A 15877-nucleotide genomic window follows, 5' to 3' on the forward strand; every position below is an offset into this window, starting at 1 on the left:
AGAGACCTAAATCTAACTTCGTGGATGAAATTTTGCGTCTCTACAGGCACTGTATACGATGGAGACACTTATAATTGGGATTTAAATGCCGATATCGTCGACCAAGGGGCTAGATCTAGTGCTAGTAGTACAAGTAGTCACTCGGACACTCAGTCGTGAAAGAGAGAGAGAGCGAGAACTATAGTAGGAGAGAGAACACGATGTCGCAGGTCTAGATCTAGGCTCTAGGGGGAGGGGAACAACTATGATAGTGATGTTGATGGTGAGATCGTTGCTGGAGGTGATGATTTAGAAGACTGATGAAGAAGATAGGCCTAGCACCCACAGCACTTTAGCTAGATCTAGATCTAGTACTACATACTTGCTGCACTACGACGTAAAAAAGGGAGGAGCAACACTGGGACTGTGGGCTCTGTCACAACAAATCCTTTAGAGCATGTTGTGATCAGGATACATGGTAAAAAGGGGTCATGCCACTACTGTGTAAAGACCAGAAACTTTACAAAGCTAGGCAGAGGGAGTGAGACAGTGACAGGATGCAATTTGGGCCAGGTTAGGCCTTGCAAAAGGCTGTTCTGGGTAAAACATCATGAACTTCTGCGGGCAAAAAAAGCGGGTTGTGTCTTTTGGTGTTTTTTTTTCACTTCAGAATTTTTTTTTACCTAATACACAATGATTTTTCGTACAAAACCATACATTTTCTTGTAGTTTATTAATTTATCTGTGCTCTGACACCTAAACTGTAATTTTAGACTCATCCTCTGATTTTTAATGATTTTTAAAAATAATATAGTCATGCAGTCTAAGCGGAGTTAGGTCCCTTTTGCCAGAATTTCAGCCTTGTTGGGAAGGGATAGGTCTGAGGGTGAAAGGGTTAAGACAGGAGATGCACTACGAAAAGTTCTGGGATACATTCCCAAATGTGTACAGAAACTTTCCTGTGGTGCACTCCTTGTCAAGTGCACAACCGAGAACGAAGTGACCAAACTCCTGGATACCACGACCTTCGGCGGTATTCAATGTAAGTCAGAGCACTACCAAAAATTTAACCGCTCGAAGGGCGTGGTCCGCAGCCATGAGCTGAAAGGCTGCTCCATGGAAGAGATTGTGGAGCACTGTGAGGGAGTGGTCGAAGCCCGCCGGATTACTCTTCGGCGGGGGGAGACTACTATCGAGACGAACACGATTGTCCTAACATTCGAATCGTGTCGCCCTCCAGCCACCGTTCGGGCATCTTACTTGGTACTCGACGTACGACCCTATGTGCCGAACCCTCTGCGCTGTTTCAAGTGTCAGAAGTTCGGCCATAGCCAGTCACGGTGCCGTCACGCAGCCGTGTGTCCTCGTTGTGGCAAGACTGGGCATCCTGAGAAGGAATGCAAGGCTAGTCCTTGTTGCCCAAATTGCCACGGCCAGCACACAGCTTTCAGCAAGGAGTGCCCGACTTGGCTCCAAGAACGCGCCATCCAGGAATACAAGGCGCGAAATGGCTGCTCCTTCCAGGAGGCCCGCAAGGTTGTCAGCCCCCCAATAACAACCCCAGTCATTGGCCGGTCGTATTCAAAGGCAGCCCAGATGGTCACGAGGTCGGCAAGTAATTCTACTGCCGACCTCCCAAAGCCCGCGGTCAACAGGCAAGTCTCTGTGCCAACCCCCTTTGAGGTGCCACTCTCTGACCACTATGGGGTTCTACCCCCCAGGGAGGACGGGGAGGACTCTTCCTCCGTCCCCTCTTCGACTCTTCCTCTGCCCCCTCTTCTCCCCCTCACCCCTCTTCTCCCCCTCACCCCTCTTCTATCATTTCTTCTTCTTCTTCTCCTTCTTCTTCCACCTCACAGCCCATTCCTCTGATGGAGTGTGAAGTGGGCCTTCTCCCCTCCCCCCAGCCCCCTCCGCCCCCTTCCCAGCCCCCTCGGTCTGCTCCACCTCCCCCTACCCCTCCAGCAGACAAACCCCTGCCTATGGAGGAAGACAGCTCTGACCCCCCTCCCCGGCCTGACCCCGGGAAGGGCGGAGTCTGTCACTCCTCCAAATCCCCCACTAGACCGCCGTCCAATCCAGGACGGCAACCTAGAAAACACTCTGCCTCCCCCGCAAGGAGGAGTCAGAGTGTTTCTTCGAAGCCGGGGGCCTTTGAGCTCCAAATCAAGAACTAAAAAAAATCATAATGGCGGTCCTGCAATGGAATGCCGGCGGAATCCGACCTTCCATTGCAGAATTGCAACATTTACAGGCCACACTGTGCCCACGGGTGGCCTGTATTCAAGAAACAAAATTCGCCCTGGCTTCAACCATAGACTTAAGAGGATTTACTGCGTACCATCACATTCACACGGAGAACCAGATTGCTTCCGGTGGTACCACCATCTACACCGACAACCACACACTCCACAGACAAGTACATCTTAAGACGACCCTCCAGGCTATTGCCGTACGGGTCACCCTGCACAGACCAATCACGATCTGATCAGTTTACATCCCACCAAATTACCCCCTCAAAATAACCCAACTAAATGACTTAAAGTCTCAGCTCCCAAAGCCCTTTATTTTACTAGGTGATTTCAATGCCCACAGCCCCCTTTTGGGAGACAAACCTACCGACCAGAAAGGAAAAATAATAGAAAACTTTTTATTTCAAAATAACGTCTGTCTCTTAAATGATAAATCCCCAACTTACAGAAACAGAGCCACTTATGGCACTTCATCCCTTGACCTCACTTTTTGTACCCCTGACCTAGTCCCAGATCTTGAGTGGTCTGTGCTGGATGACCGTACGAACCGTTTCCCAATTCTCCTAAAAAACAATAGCCTCCAAAACGACCCGATCCCAGAACGCTTCAACTTCAAAAAAGCAGACTGGGACGGGTTTGCCAATCAATGTTCCCAGATTCTTAATCCCAATTTCGACCACAACTACAATAAATTCCACGAAAAGCTTTTAGAAATATGCCACAAACACATACCAAAAACAAAAACAAAACCACGGAGGAACAAGATCTGGTTCTCTTGGGAATGTGAGGATGCAGTAAAGAAAAAGAAGGCAGCGTATCAAAAAGCCATCAACACCACCATAGAAAACAAGATAAATTATTTAAAGGCTCGAGCTGTGGCACGTAGATGCCTCAGGGAGAGCAAAAGACAATCATTCCAAAAATACATCTCCAAAATCAACAGCCAGACACCACTCAACCAAGTTTTCAGAATTGCTAAAAAATTCTTAGGTAGACGCACAGACACCATTCGGCATGTCCAGAGGTCGGATGGAACAACAGCTGAAACACAAGTAGACATCGCAAACACAATAGCTACATCTCTCGCCAAAAACTCATCCCAAGCAAACTACAACACCACTTTTCAAAACATCAAAACTAACACAGAAAAACAACACTTAAACTTCCACTCAAACAACACTGAAACCTACAACGCAGACTTCACAATAGACGAACTAACATCGTGCATCTCGGACCTGGGCGATACAGCCCCAGGATCGGATGACATCCACAACCAAATCATTAGACACTTACCCTCAGAAACACTCACACTCCTATTATACATATACAACGACATGTGGCGGTCGCACTCCTTTCCGGAGTCTTGGCGTCTCGCCACTGTCATTCCAATACCCAAACCAAACAAGGACCACACACACGCATCCAATTACAGACCAATAGCACTAACGAACTGTCTCTGCAAACTAATTGAAAAAATGATTCACAGGCGACTCATGTGGTTTCTGGAAACGACGGGCTCGCTGAGTGGTCTCCAGTGAGGATTCAGGAAAACTCGATCCACTCTGGATCACCTGGTCCGCCTGGAGACCTTTATACAGGGTCCCCACAAGGTCAGGAAATCAGGAAAAAGTCTGGAATTTTGAGATGTGTCGGGAGGTCGGGAAAAAGTCGGGAATGTTGTGATGGGTCGGTAAGTCGGGAAAGGATAGGGCCTGTGTAATGTGTAGCTATCTAGACTGTATGGTTGATGAATCCTGAAGAGGAAACGTAATTGAACCGCTGTGGCGGAAGTGTATGTGTGACATCAAGGCTCGATCGGGAAGAATCAAGATCTACTTTCGCTTTCGTTACCGCCCAGACATTTTCCGGTAATAGTCTGATACTACTGATAGATAACACAACATTTTTTACATGCAGGTTATGCATTATGAACGCTGTGTCGCCTTGAAAATAAATCAATATTAAAAATTGCCCTCTGCTGTCGCTTTCCTGAAAAAAAGAAAGAAAAAGAACTATACAAGCGTCTTGACAGGTTCACACTCGTGACCGGTCAATGAACCTGTGAGTACCGGCGGTCTGAGCGCTGTGAAGTGTAGGACTCCTTTATAAGATACACTCATGGAAGGGGGATGGGGGCCTGAAGGCAACGCAAGAGGACAAAAACTGAACTTGGAAGCAAATTTTTAGCATTTTGATAACTACTTTAGAGCTTTCTGCAAAGCGCGCGTTGGTGCAGGCCTTGTGTGAAATCGGGATCCGTCATGCCTTGTTATTGAACTAAAGTGTTTGCGTTTCATTGGATGGGGTGATTGTGATTTATATCTATATTTTAGCTTTCTGTTCAAGATTGGCAGATTTTCAGCGTCATTGCATCTTGCGCCCCCCCCCCCCCCCCCCCCACCGGTTCTTACACCTCTCACACTGAATAGGTGTACTTGAGCCATTCTAGTTATTACTAATATTACTCTTCTTTGAGTTGCAGCAATGGTTTTCGTCTTCACGTTTATTATATTAATCACGACACCCAGACTGGTTATTGACAGTCGATATTCTAGTTCTAGGTCTTTTCTCAGGCCCAAAACAGGATTCATTTTTTATATAGGGCCTATAGTTTGTTATGTTGGCTAATATGATGAGGGGAAAATATGAATAATAAGTAAGAACAGACTGAAATACCAAAGTCTCTCAAGATCCCAGTGCCACACTGACATGTTGTTGACTGGATATAATGTACCTATATGTGTGTGTGTGTGTGTGTGTGTGTGTGTATTCACAAACATATACATGTATTATATTAGATATAAATGGAGCACACGCTTTCATTGTTATGTAACGTGTTCCTGGAAAATGGATGAGGCCCTTCCCTTGGAAAATTGAGAAGCTGGGTTGGCAGTCACCCAGTATTATAGTCATCAATTGTTTAAAGACTATACTACAAAATGTACTTTTGCATTCATTTATAGACATTTTGACTTTTTATCATTGATAGATCGGCTTTTTTGGGGATCATTCTTGACACACAGCGGCCTGATTTTTCCCTCGAATTGGGGTCTTGAAAAAATTTTCCAGGATTTGGTGGGGACCCTGTTTATACGCGAGACGTTCGCTGAAAGAGGCCACATGATCGCCATCTTTTTTTTACCTAGAAAAAGCCTTCGACACAACCTGGAAGTACGGCATTCTTCGAGACCTGCACGCACTCGGCATATGCAGTCACCTCCCTGCCTTCATTGGCAACTTCCTGTAGAACCGTTCCTTCCAGGTTCGTGTCGGATCCTCACTTTCAGACCCCCACCAACAGGAGGATGGAGTCCCCCAGGGGAGCATCCTTTCTCCTCTCCTATTCGAAATTAAAATAAATTCCATAGTGAAAACCCTCCAAAACAGCATAGACAGCTTGTTATACGTTGACGACTTTTTGATATGATGCCGTTCGAAAAATCCTCATTTGAGATCTATGGAAAGGCAGCTGCAAACGCAGCTGCACAAACTCGAAACGTGGGCAAACAAAGACGGTTGCAGTACACTTCTGCCGAACAGGCAGACGTGTGCTGCAGCCGGATTTGACACTATACGGGGAAAGGATTCCCGTCCAGGACCAAGCTCGTTTCCTCGGCGTCATTTTCGACAAAAAACTCACATTCATACCACACATCAAAGACCTTCGTGTGAGGTGCCAGAAAGGGTTAAACGCTTTGAAAATTCTATCGAATCCGGAGTGGGGCGGGGACTCAAAACACCTTCTCCACTTGTACATCTCCCTTGTCCGGTCCAGGCTTGACTACGGCTGTCAAGTCTACGGATCGGCAAAACCACACGTCTTAAAAATACTAGATCCAATACAAAACCAAGGACTCCGCCTCGCTCTGGGGGCTTTCCGCACTTCTCCGGTGGAGAGCCTCCAGGCCGAGGCCAACATACCACCACTCTCACTCAGACGCACACAACTCTCACTACAATACGCAGTTAAACAGAGCTCAACACCGGAAAATCCAGCGCACAACAGCATTTTTGAAACAAACCCAGAAACCAGAAACAAATTCCAAAACAACGAAAAACTCATCAAACCCTTCGGCCTCAGAATCCTTGAGGACCTCAAAAACTTACACTTTTCCAAACAAAACATCCAACAAATTTTTTTCCCTGACCTCCCTTTCGAGGCACCTCACCAAGGCAAAAGTAGACTTACAGCTGACCACGCACAACAAAGAAAGCACAAACACCAAAACTTTTAAAGCAGAATACAAAAAACTAATAGATAAATACCCCGGTGCAGAGCTCATCTTCACGGACGGCTCCAAAAAAGACAATGAAGTGGGCGCCGCAGCCCTATCTCCCAACAATACACACCAGAGGAGACTCCATCCTGAAGCCTCCATTTTTACTGCGGAGGCCACTGCCATCGACATGGCACTGGACTCTGTAGAAAATTCTCCTAACAAATCTTTCCTTATCCTTTCTGACTCTCTGTCTTGCATCACCTCACTCACAAACTACACACTCTTACATCCAAAAATAGTTAGGCTACAACAGAAAATTCACACACTATCCGAAACAGGAAAAAACATCATGTTCGCATGGATACCCAGCCATGTGGGCAACCGAGGAAACGAGCAGGTAGACGACCTGGCGAAGAAATCTTCATCCCTTCTGCTGGGATCAACGACAAACACTCTCCCACAGACTGACTTTAGAAATAAAGTCAAAAAGTACACCTCCAGTCTGTGGGAGAGCCACTGGGAAAACCAGAAAAATAATAAACTATATGAAATAAAACCTAAACTAGAACAGCGAAATCCTTCGGACCTCTCCAGAAGAGACGAAGTCATTTTTACTCGATTGCGCATCGTACACACGGCCCTGACCCACAAATACCTCCTACAGGGAGAAGAGAAGCCGTTCTGTGTCGGATGCGACACAGATTTTACCATTAGACACATCTTAACCGAATGTCTAGAGTTTGGAGAGATCCGAAGGAAATATTATAAATGCAAGAAATTGCAATATATTTTTTCCATCGTTGTTCCCAGCAGAATTTTGAATTTTATAAAGGCCATTGGCCTTTATGGCAAGTTGTAAAATGAAAAATGAAAACGTACTATTAAAAATTTTTATTGTTACCTATAAGAGTTGTTTTAAATCACAAATATATTTACACTGAATTTTAATATTTTAACATTTTAGCATTTTAAAGTCAATTAGTTAACCAATCGTGTTGTGAACTTTTGCGAATGTAAACAACTTGTGTTTCGCGTGCTCATATGACCTTAGCAGTTGCGAGCGCCGTAAAACCCTATACTACATACATACATAAACCGCTTCACTACTTTCCTGTGTTGAGCAAACATAGTGCCTGTCCCATCTGCTGCTTGTGCAGAAGACTCGACACATATGTTAAAGGAACAGTGAGGCAGCTGTGTTGTTTGAAGCTGTATGAAAGCGAACTGGAGATTTTTTCCCCCCCCTTGTTCTTTCGCTCTGGCCTTAGAATTTCTTCACAATGAAACGATTCTTGCTGCTGTTTTGCAGGTCTTTCTGAATTGTTTATAAGAGAATCACTCTTAGTGTTTGCTACTTTTCTTACATTGGAGGGTCTCATGGTAGTTTTGTTGAAGTGTCATTATCACTGGAAACACCTGCTTTTGAGGTTAATATTCAAACAATATGAAAGTCTCTGTTATGGACAACAAACTTTCTTTCTAGTTTTGAAGTGTAAAAATTAACTTGACATCGTCTGTTTCATTATAATGGAAGTGTAAGCTTAAACTACCAGACGAGCTCAGTATGTGTAGTTTTCTGTTGTGTAAAGGTATTGAAGAGCATGCTTGGTCTACCTGGGCAATATTCAGCCTGGAATGTTTTGACCCAACTGTAAACAGGGCTGCCCATCATTAGGAATTAAGTGGACTCAACACGATACATTTGTAACACCCCTGGATTCTGATTTTATTTGCCCTTCTGCTACCCCAACCCATCCCCACCCTCTCAGATTGTAGGGAAGAAAAACAGTTAGAGCCTGAGTTTACGCCATTTCTTCATGCGCAGCTGTCTGACGTTATCCCCCTCTTTGCCTTAAAAATGTGTAATTTTTTGTTTTGTGCTGCACCATGAACGTCATGGAAGTGGGCAAATTTGCCGCTCCTGGTTACCTGTATGACGATACATATACTGCACACTTGTTTCCGGACTGATTCTTCTGTACAAAGTTTTAGCCACCATCACTGCGTGGATTTGTATTCGGGAATAAAAGATGTGCATATCGATATCAAATTTGCTAGTAGTAGTATTAATTACTTTACAACAAGGCGTGCAAGCAATTGATAAACACAGATCTAGGCAAAAAAATTCTCTTTTTGACTTCCAAGTTATTCAAAATTGTTAGTAGGATTGGAGAAACTGGGAATGAGAGAAGTGAGAAAAGTGACATGGTCAAAGACCTGGGGTCCAAAATATGTCATGAGTGGGCTAGATTTAGACTGTGTGTCCATTAACACTAAGACTGTCCTGGGTAACGGACTCTGCTGAAAATCAGTGCTGACAGTAGGAGCACATGCCCCTGACAATGAAAGAGTCAACATTCTCTGTGCACAGAGCTTGTGTAGTCATTTTGTCGATAGAAAAAGGAAATGACGCTTGTATGACCTTATGCAGTTGCGAGCGCCGTAAGACCCTCTACTATAAAAAATAAATAAATAAAAAATAAATGGCAGGAATAGGATGAACATTATTTTGACAAGGTGTCAAAAAGTTTCTGCACCTTTTTGTTGTGGGTTTCGGCCTAGGCAAGTGAGATAATAATATTAAAAAGCAGATCAAGTTTGAAATTACAAACAATCAACTGCGTTGCATAGCATGGTGAGTAGTTATGCACAATCAGGGTCAAGAGCTTTTGACACATTCTGTTGTTCCATTTGTATCTTTGATATTTGAAAGGTTCCTGCTCATGGCCTCGTAACTACACCCCCCCCCCTTTTTTTTTCTTCTTCGTCTTTTCTTTACTCAACAATGAGGAGCCCGCTGACACCTTGACATCCCAGGGAAAGAGAACGTCCTTATATATATTTTGAATTTTTAAGCGAGGTTACTAATTATTTTTTGTTAATTACTAAAACATATGCTGATGGATGGGCAGCCCTGCTGTGTCTTGCTCAAGGTGTTAAAGGTCAGTTTCTTTTCTTGCTCCTCCACTAGATTTACTTGCCAGAAGCAGATACGCAATTGCAGGCCTGTTTTCTGGTGGTGTGTCTGAAGGTTCACTTAGCTGAGACATTGTCACTGTTCTTGCAGATCCTACTGCGGTGATCATATAGAACAACAGAACTTTGCTGTGAGAAAGAGTGGCAAAAAAAGCTGTATAATTTGTCTAGGTGCCTTATCAACTTTGCAAGCACCTGATACTCTCTCGTCGCCTTGCTGTAAAGCTGCATCGTTTCATCGACGGTGCATACAGGTAAATAAAGGGGTGCTTGTTCAGGTTGATTTTGTGTTATATGGGAAGGGGTATTGTGAAGATGAGTTTTGCATTTAAAGATGGGTCTATTTTCTTCATAAGAAATGGCTTCTTTTTGTCTCAGTTTACTGTCTTAGACTACTTTTACTTTTCTCTTTGTATGTCTAGAGATGGTTCCTACCTCACATTTATTCTTAATAATAAAATATTGATTTCTTTGGGGTTGAGCTTCACAAAGATTGCAATGTAGTTTGATGTTTGCTTCATTTGATTTGAAGCAAATAATGTCTGGTCAACATTTTCTTCTGCAGCAATATGCTTTGTCAGCGGGAATGCATTTTTTCAAATGCCCAATGTGCAATGCTGTTAAAGAGTTTCAAGCAGAGATGATGAAATTTGGCATCTACATTCCTGATCAGTAAGTCTACACTATCTTTCAGCTAGCTTTCTGTATTGCACTTCAGGTGATGGTCTGTTCAGGTTTCAGTTATCTTTAGTTGTTGTTGTTTTTTCAATTGTCTGTTTCAGGGTTGTCATGTTTTGTATAGCTGAATTAGCTAGCTGGGATAGAAACAAGAGTAAAAGAAAAGTGAAAAAAATGTTTTGCTTGATCCAGAATGTTCATTAACTCTTTATCTCCGGCAAGCTGCTCCCAGCGGCTAATTTATTGATATTTTTATCTTTTTTAGATTTAGTGACCAAAAAAGGGCCCCGTCATAGGGGGTTCCCCCCCCCCCTCAGAGATAAAGAGTTAACACCACTCCTAATACTTTCAAGTTTTTTTAAAAACAAGAATATTCCAAATAACATTCCATGCACCCTCTTACCAGTGTATAATATTCTCAGGGTTTAGTTAAGGGCTAGTCCATCTAAAAACTAGTTGAGGGAGGTAAAGGAAATCATTTTTTCCTGTAGAATTTTGGTCTATGTAATTTTTGTGAGAGAGCAATGCCCAATGTTGTATTTCTGTCAATGAATGTCATCCATCATAAGACAAACTTCTCTTTTACTTTTGAAATCTGCTAAGACAGAAGTTCCATCTTGTGAGTTTCTGCTTGTGATAAAGGTCTCTCTCCAGAAGTGAATATTTTTTTTACCTCGTGACATTGTATTCATGAGGTAGGAATTGTCAATTTCTTGATGATGAACCCTGCTGTCGTACAAATTTTCCATTTTGCTTTATTTTATTGGATGGCAGAACATTGACACTCCGGTTGTCTTCATCTTTTGAAAATGGCTTATGTTAATGCAATTCATTATATAAACAAAAGTGGCTTGTTGGTGTGAGATACAGTGAAGATTAAGTGACAATAAAGAAAATGAAACTCGAGTCGTTAGGAACTCAGCTGAAATAGTATGGCTGTTATTAGTATTCAGTGATTTGACGTGTTACTATAGAGAATAACAATATCTCTTGTAATTTTTCAGAGATGCATCGTGGGAAAAGGAGCCAAATGCCTTCCAAGAACTTTTGGAGAGGCATGACACTTGTGATGCTGAATCTTGCCTTTGCCCCAGAGGCAGGCAGCACAGTGAAAGTGTCGGGTTAGAATTTGTTCACATGTCATTAAAAATGTTTTATGTTTTTAAAATGACCTGCCCTGTGTATTTTCCTTGAATTTTGTTAAACTTCTAAAATTAAACAAAATTTCATAATAAAGTAAAATACAGTACTTTTCAAACTCTTTAGCCTTTATTTTGCCAAAGCCACCTATTTTGGCTCTTTGGAAAATGTCTTCTGTAGCTTGAGGTTGAGCGATTACGAACGTACACAATTGAATTGCACCAGTCTTCTCTTCAACTAATTAGTACTTTTCATTACTGGACAAGTCTTTTTATTTCGTGCCTTCAAAAAAAAAAATGTGGGGAAACCCCCACATGGTTTTTTAAACCCTGAAACAGCCCTGTTCCCCCATGAATCCATTTTTTTCCCCCCCAAGATGATGGGGTGTTTTTTAAAGTAAAGATTATGATGATATGATAAGCCATTTTCATGACAAAATCTGGTGGAGCCTGCAAAGACTTGATATTCTTGAAAGACCCTATTGTGAGATCCTACGACAATTAAATGCCACGAAAAAAAAAATTGTTTCTATTTTTTTTAGGAAGATGTGGAATGCTAGTATTTAAATGATTTTGTTTCTTTTTTATTGTCCTCCAGTTCTGAAACATGATGTAAGTGCTTGTTAGAAGAAACATTTGTTCAATGTTCAAACAGTACATTTATGCATGCTTTGAATGTCTTACAGTTTGAACTTATTTTTGTTTCAGTCAATACATGCTTTCCCTATGTCAGAACTGTGGGTCATTTGGTTCCCACAAAGCCTGTGGGGCTTTGGTGAGGAAGTACAAGAACCTTGTGTGTCCGCCTTGCTCAGAGATTTTGGAAGAATGTGAGGACCTGCTGTTGTTGTAGTCTCTTTATACTGTAATGGGTTTTTTTCATGTGGGAAATCCTTACTCTTACACTACACTAGTGTCAGCAACAGTTGCAGCAATCTGTGCTACAATGGCTGTGCTTTGCTCTATGTTCAAAGCAGTTTGTTATTATACTTACAATAGTTTGTGTTGGAAATGCACTCAATTGCATATATATATATATTCCATTTCTGTTACAGATAAAGTGAAAACCAAATAAGTATTTGCATGTATTTGAAATTCACAGAATACCCAAATGGCTTTTACGATGTGTACATGGATTTCTGTTACAATTGTTTTTCTATATGAAGATATTCTTTGGAAGGAAAGATGACTAGCTCTCTTCTCACTAGTTCTTCTGATATCAGTGGTATCTGTTTGTCTTATTCTTTCTTTCCTGAACTACGCTAATGGTAAATTATATTGCTTTTCTCAAAAGATTTTTAAAAATTGAATTATGTTATGATTAATGTGACTAACGCATGGTATATGATAACCCCTGTATGTTGAATGTATTTTTAAAATTTTGTTTCCTTACATCGTTGTAGCTGAGAAAAAACGTCGCTCAGAAGGAGTCAAATCGATTTCCAAAGTGGTTAAGAAGAGCGCTGTACAGAGGGTGCGCAAGCGTGACAGCAGGGCTCTAAACTCACAGGTGCGCTTGAGATCAGGGCAACAACCCCTTCTGTCAGCTCTAAAGTGAGAACTTTTTCTTCATCACCACTACTACTACTACTCATTTCACTGTAGTGTCTTCCTGCATGACTGTCATCCAGTCCTTTGGCTCAGCTTCCTGATTATGCTTGTTCAAAAATTGGCAATGGTTTTTAATAATTGCAATTCTCTGGTTTCCATTTGCATCATCAGGCACTTGACCCTTGTATGCTGTATTCTATGCTATAAAGAACTTCCAATTGTCTTGCACCTGACTGTCAATATGTGTTTTGCAGCCAAGCAAAATGGGTTTTTAGTTGCTGCGACAGTTAAAATAGTGAAATTCTGATGTTTGTGAAATTGTTATCCTGGAGTCCTAGAGAAATGTATGTGTCATTAATTACAAAAATATATATACCTTTTCATGGTAACTTTGCCCATCACTGGTTGGGCGAAGAATGTAGTGTGCACTTTGATGTATCTTAGAACAGACCTAACAGTGAAAGGGTTAGGGGTGCAGTTTTGCAGTTTATATCTCATTTTGACTGGGTACATGATATAATTCATAGACTGCTTTTCAAAATAGAAAAGATGATGTCTTTCTTAGATCAATATGTATGATGGACTGCTAAATAAATATGTTTATTGATGAGCTTATAGACAGAGCGCAGGGAACCTTCTTAGTTGATTCTTTACTTCTTTACTACCAAACCATATTAATTTGGAGATTAGAAAAGAGAGCAGATTGCAAATGATATTTCTTTCAATTTATTGTTTTGATTTTATTGTGTGATGAACCCAGCTGTTGTAGGAAATAAACTGGCTTATGTTGAACTAAAGAGACTTATTACACCTTTGGGAATGCATCAAGTCCAGAGAATATTTTTGGGGCTAAGAGTTAGGTCAGCTGTTCTTAATATTTATCTCATTTTTATCTAAATCATTTTGAATGGAAGTGAATCTTGTTTACTCCATTAGTGTTAGTCGCAAAAAAAAAAATGCTACCTGTATAAATAAAAAGGAAGGAACCAACTTTAAATTTGTGGCATTTAAAAAACCCAGCCATTTACAATCAATCAGAGAGGAATTCTCTAACAGTTTGATTTAACCGCTACACGATTTCAGATTGATGTGGCCAGTGGCTCTTCCTTTTCTGACAATATGGGCTTTAAGGGGAGGAGCGACCCTTGATTTTTCAGATTTTGGGTCAGGCTGTGTAAATTTTCTGTTGGCTGATTTTTCAAGATCAACCAGTTTTTTGTCCAAAAATAGCATGGATACATTTGAGAAAGTGTTTATTCTTCACGTAAATTGCCTTTAAAAACATGACGATGGGTTAATATAGTGAATTTTCACAATAATAGTCAGTTTTCGCAAAATGTAATTTTTTTGCCGTTTTTCCCCTACTCCTTCCTTAGTTTTCATCATTTTGACATGAAACTTTCAGGAAACATAGATGGCAAGGCTGCCATCAATGTAACAGAGAGATATTTGCGAAAACAATAACACTTTTCCATTGGCAAGCGATTACGCAACCTAAATTTAAAAAAAATTGTTTTATACTTTGGGAAAATTCTCATATATTTTTTTCTTTTGCACATATTGAAATAAGCTTGCTGTTACTTTGATAGGGTCTGATTCAGGTATACTCTCACCACATTTGGTCAAATTTGGTTGGTAAATAAGAAAGCCTTAGGGATTTGAAATTCATTGTTTATTTTCAAGATGGCGGCCGTTTCCATAGCAACCGATGTTGCTGTGCCAAAAAAAAAAATGGCGCATCAAGAGATTTTACTATGCCTAACTTATATGTGTACTTAGATTTGATCTTGGGCAACAGACATAGAAAATGGTCCTCAAGGGTAGCTCCTCCCGTTAAGGGTCCTTTTCTGATTTTCATCATTAACAACTTTTGTGTGTGCTTGTGAGACAGAGTTCACTGCTTCGATGGCCATCAGTACAAAATATTGATCCCTACTAACTCCTTTCGATAACAGTATCCAGAATTATGGCTGAAAAGCTGGGCGGGAGTAAATTAATTTATGATCCGTTCACATACATTTTAAATCCCTGGTGAAAATGGGGATATAGTTACATATTACAAATTTCATGACTAAACCTTTTCTGGTTACTGTGGATTAGTTTTATTATTTTTAGATGCTATGCTACTGTACGTACGCTTATATTTGCTTCCTCCCATGTTGAATGATACTTGTCTCTAGTTCATCATCTATCTATTTCTATTTCTGGCCTCTGTATAGTTGTTTGGGTTTTTTTTTTACCCTCTTTTTCGTTTCTTAGTTCTGTTTGAAGGGAATGAAAATGATAAAGTTGAGTGACTCATTTTCGCATGATGTAATTTTTGTTAAAAATTAATTGATTAACACTCTCCCCCCCCCCCCTAAATTTTTTAACTCTTTGCTTCCTTCAGTATCATAAGTTGTGGGCATATCAGTTTGGCAGTGATTGAAGTCACAACTGAAGAAAAAATTATTCTATAAATTGTTTTGTGAGCTTTGCCGACTTTATAACAAAGGGCTGTTTTTCTGGGCAGGCATGTTGGCAAATCACTAGTATCATAAGGCGGGAAGCAAATGGTTAGCTGGTATTGTACCTGTGTGTGAGAAGTAAAGATTTATCATCAGGAGGGTCATTCCACAAGTGCCCTAATCATTTTTGTTGTTGACATTTTGAGGAGATTAAAAAAAAGAGATCACCCAAATCTTAAATATGATTTTAGTACTTGAGTATTTTTCAGTTAACAACTAGAAAGGGAATGATGCAGCTAAATGAAACTTTTGCAAAATGCACCTTGTCTTTATTTGAATGACAGTTTTGTTGGGAAGCCTCCAGTAATTGATTTGGATGGTTGTGGAATGACAATGATGATATGCATGTTATTTGGCATCCACTTTTGAGAATTAGGACAACAGCTATCATGACAATTAAGTTTCATAACAGGCATGGTTGAAACTAATGACACCCAACTTGAAGTGGTGTTCCGATCTTTTCTATAGAGTACATAGGATGAGCAGATGTCACTGTTATCACTATAAGACCCACAACCATTTAGGAATTCCCCCTTCCCCCTTTCTTTTAGTGATGTTTGGAATTAGTTAATGCT

The 15877-nt window shown here is 41.0% G+C and overlaps 1 protein-coding gene across 3 annotated transcripts in view; it reads left to right on the plus strand.

Moving 5' to 3' along the window:
* Positions 1–15877, plus strand: part of LOC101852028 (PHD finger protein 7) — a 32345-nt gene that overhangs the window by 11754 nt on the left and 4714 nt on the right. The window contains exons 6-10 of one of the 3 annotated variants that reach the window (XM_013084083.2): positions 9519–9681; positions 9993–10099; positions 11110–11226; positions 11953–12074; positions 12648–12754. In XM_013084083.2, the coding sequence (XP_012939537.1) occupies positions 9519–9681; positions 9993–10099; positions 11110–11226; positions 11953–12074; positions 12648–12754 (616 nt within the window). Of the gene's footprint in view, positions 1–9518; positions 9682–9992; positions 10100–11109; positions 11227–11952; positions 12075–12647; positions 12799–15877 lie in introns of all 3 variants that reach the window. The other 2 variants (XM_005101126.3, XM_013084084.2) reach the window with 2 other exon arrangements.

Source organism: Aplysia californica, unplaced genomic scaffold (genome assembly GCF_000002075.1).
Source record: "Aplysia californica isolate F4 #8 unplaced genomic scaffold, AplCal3.0 scaffold00271, whole genome shotgun sequence".
Classification (NCBI taxonomy): domain Eukaryota; kingdom Metazoa; phylum Mollusca; class Gastropoda; order Aplysiida; family Aplysiidae; genus Aplysia; species Aplysia californica.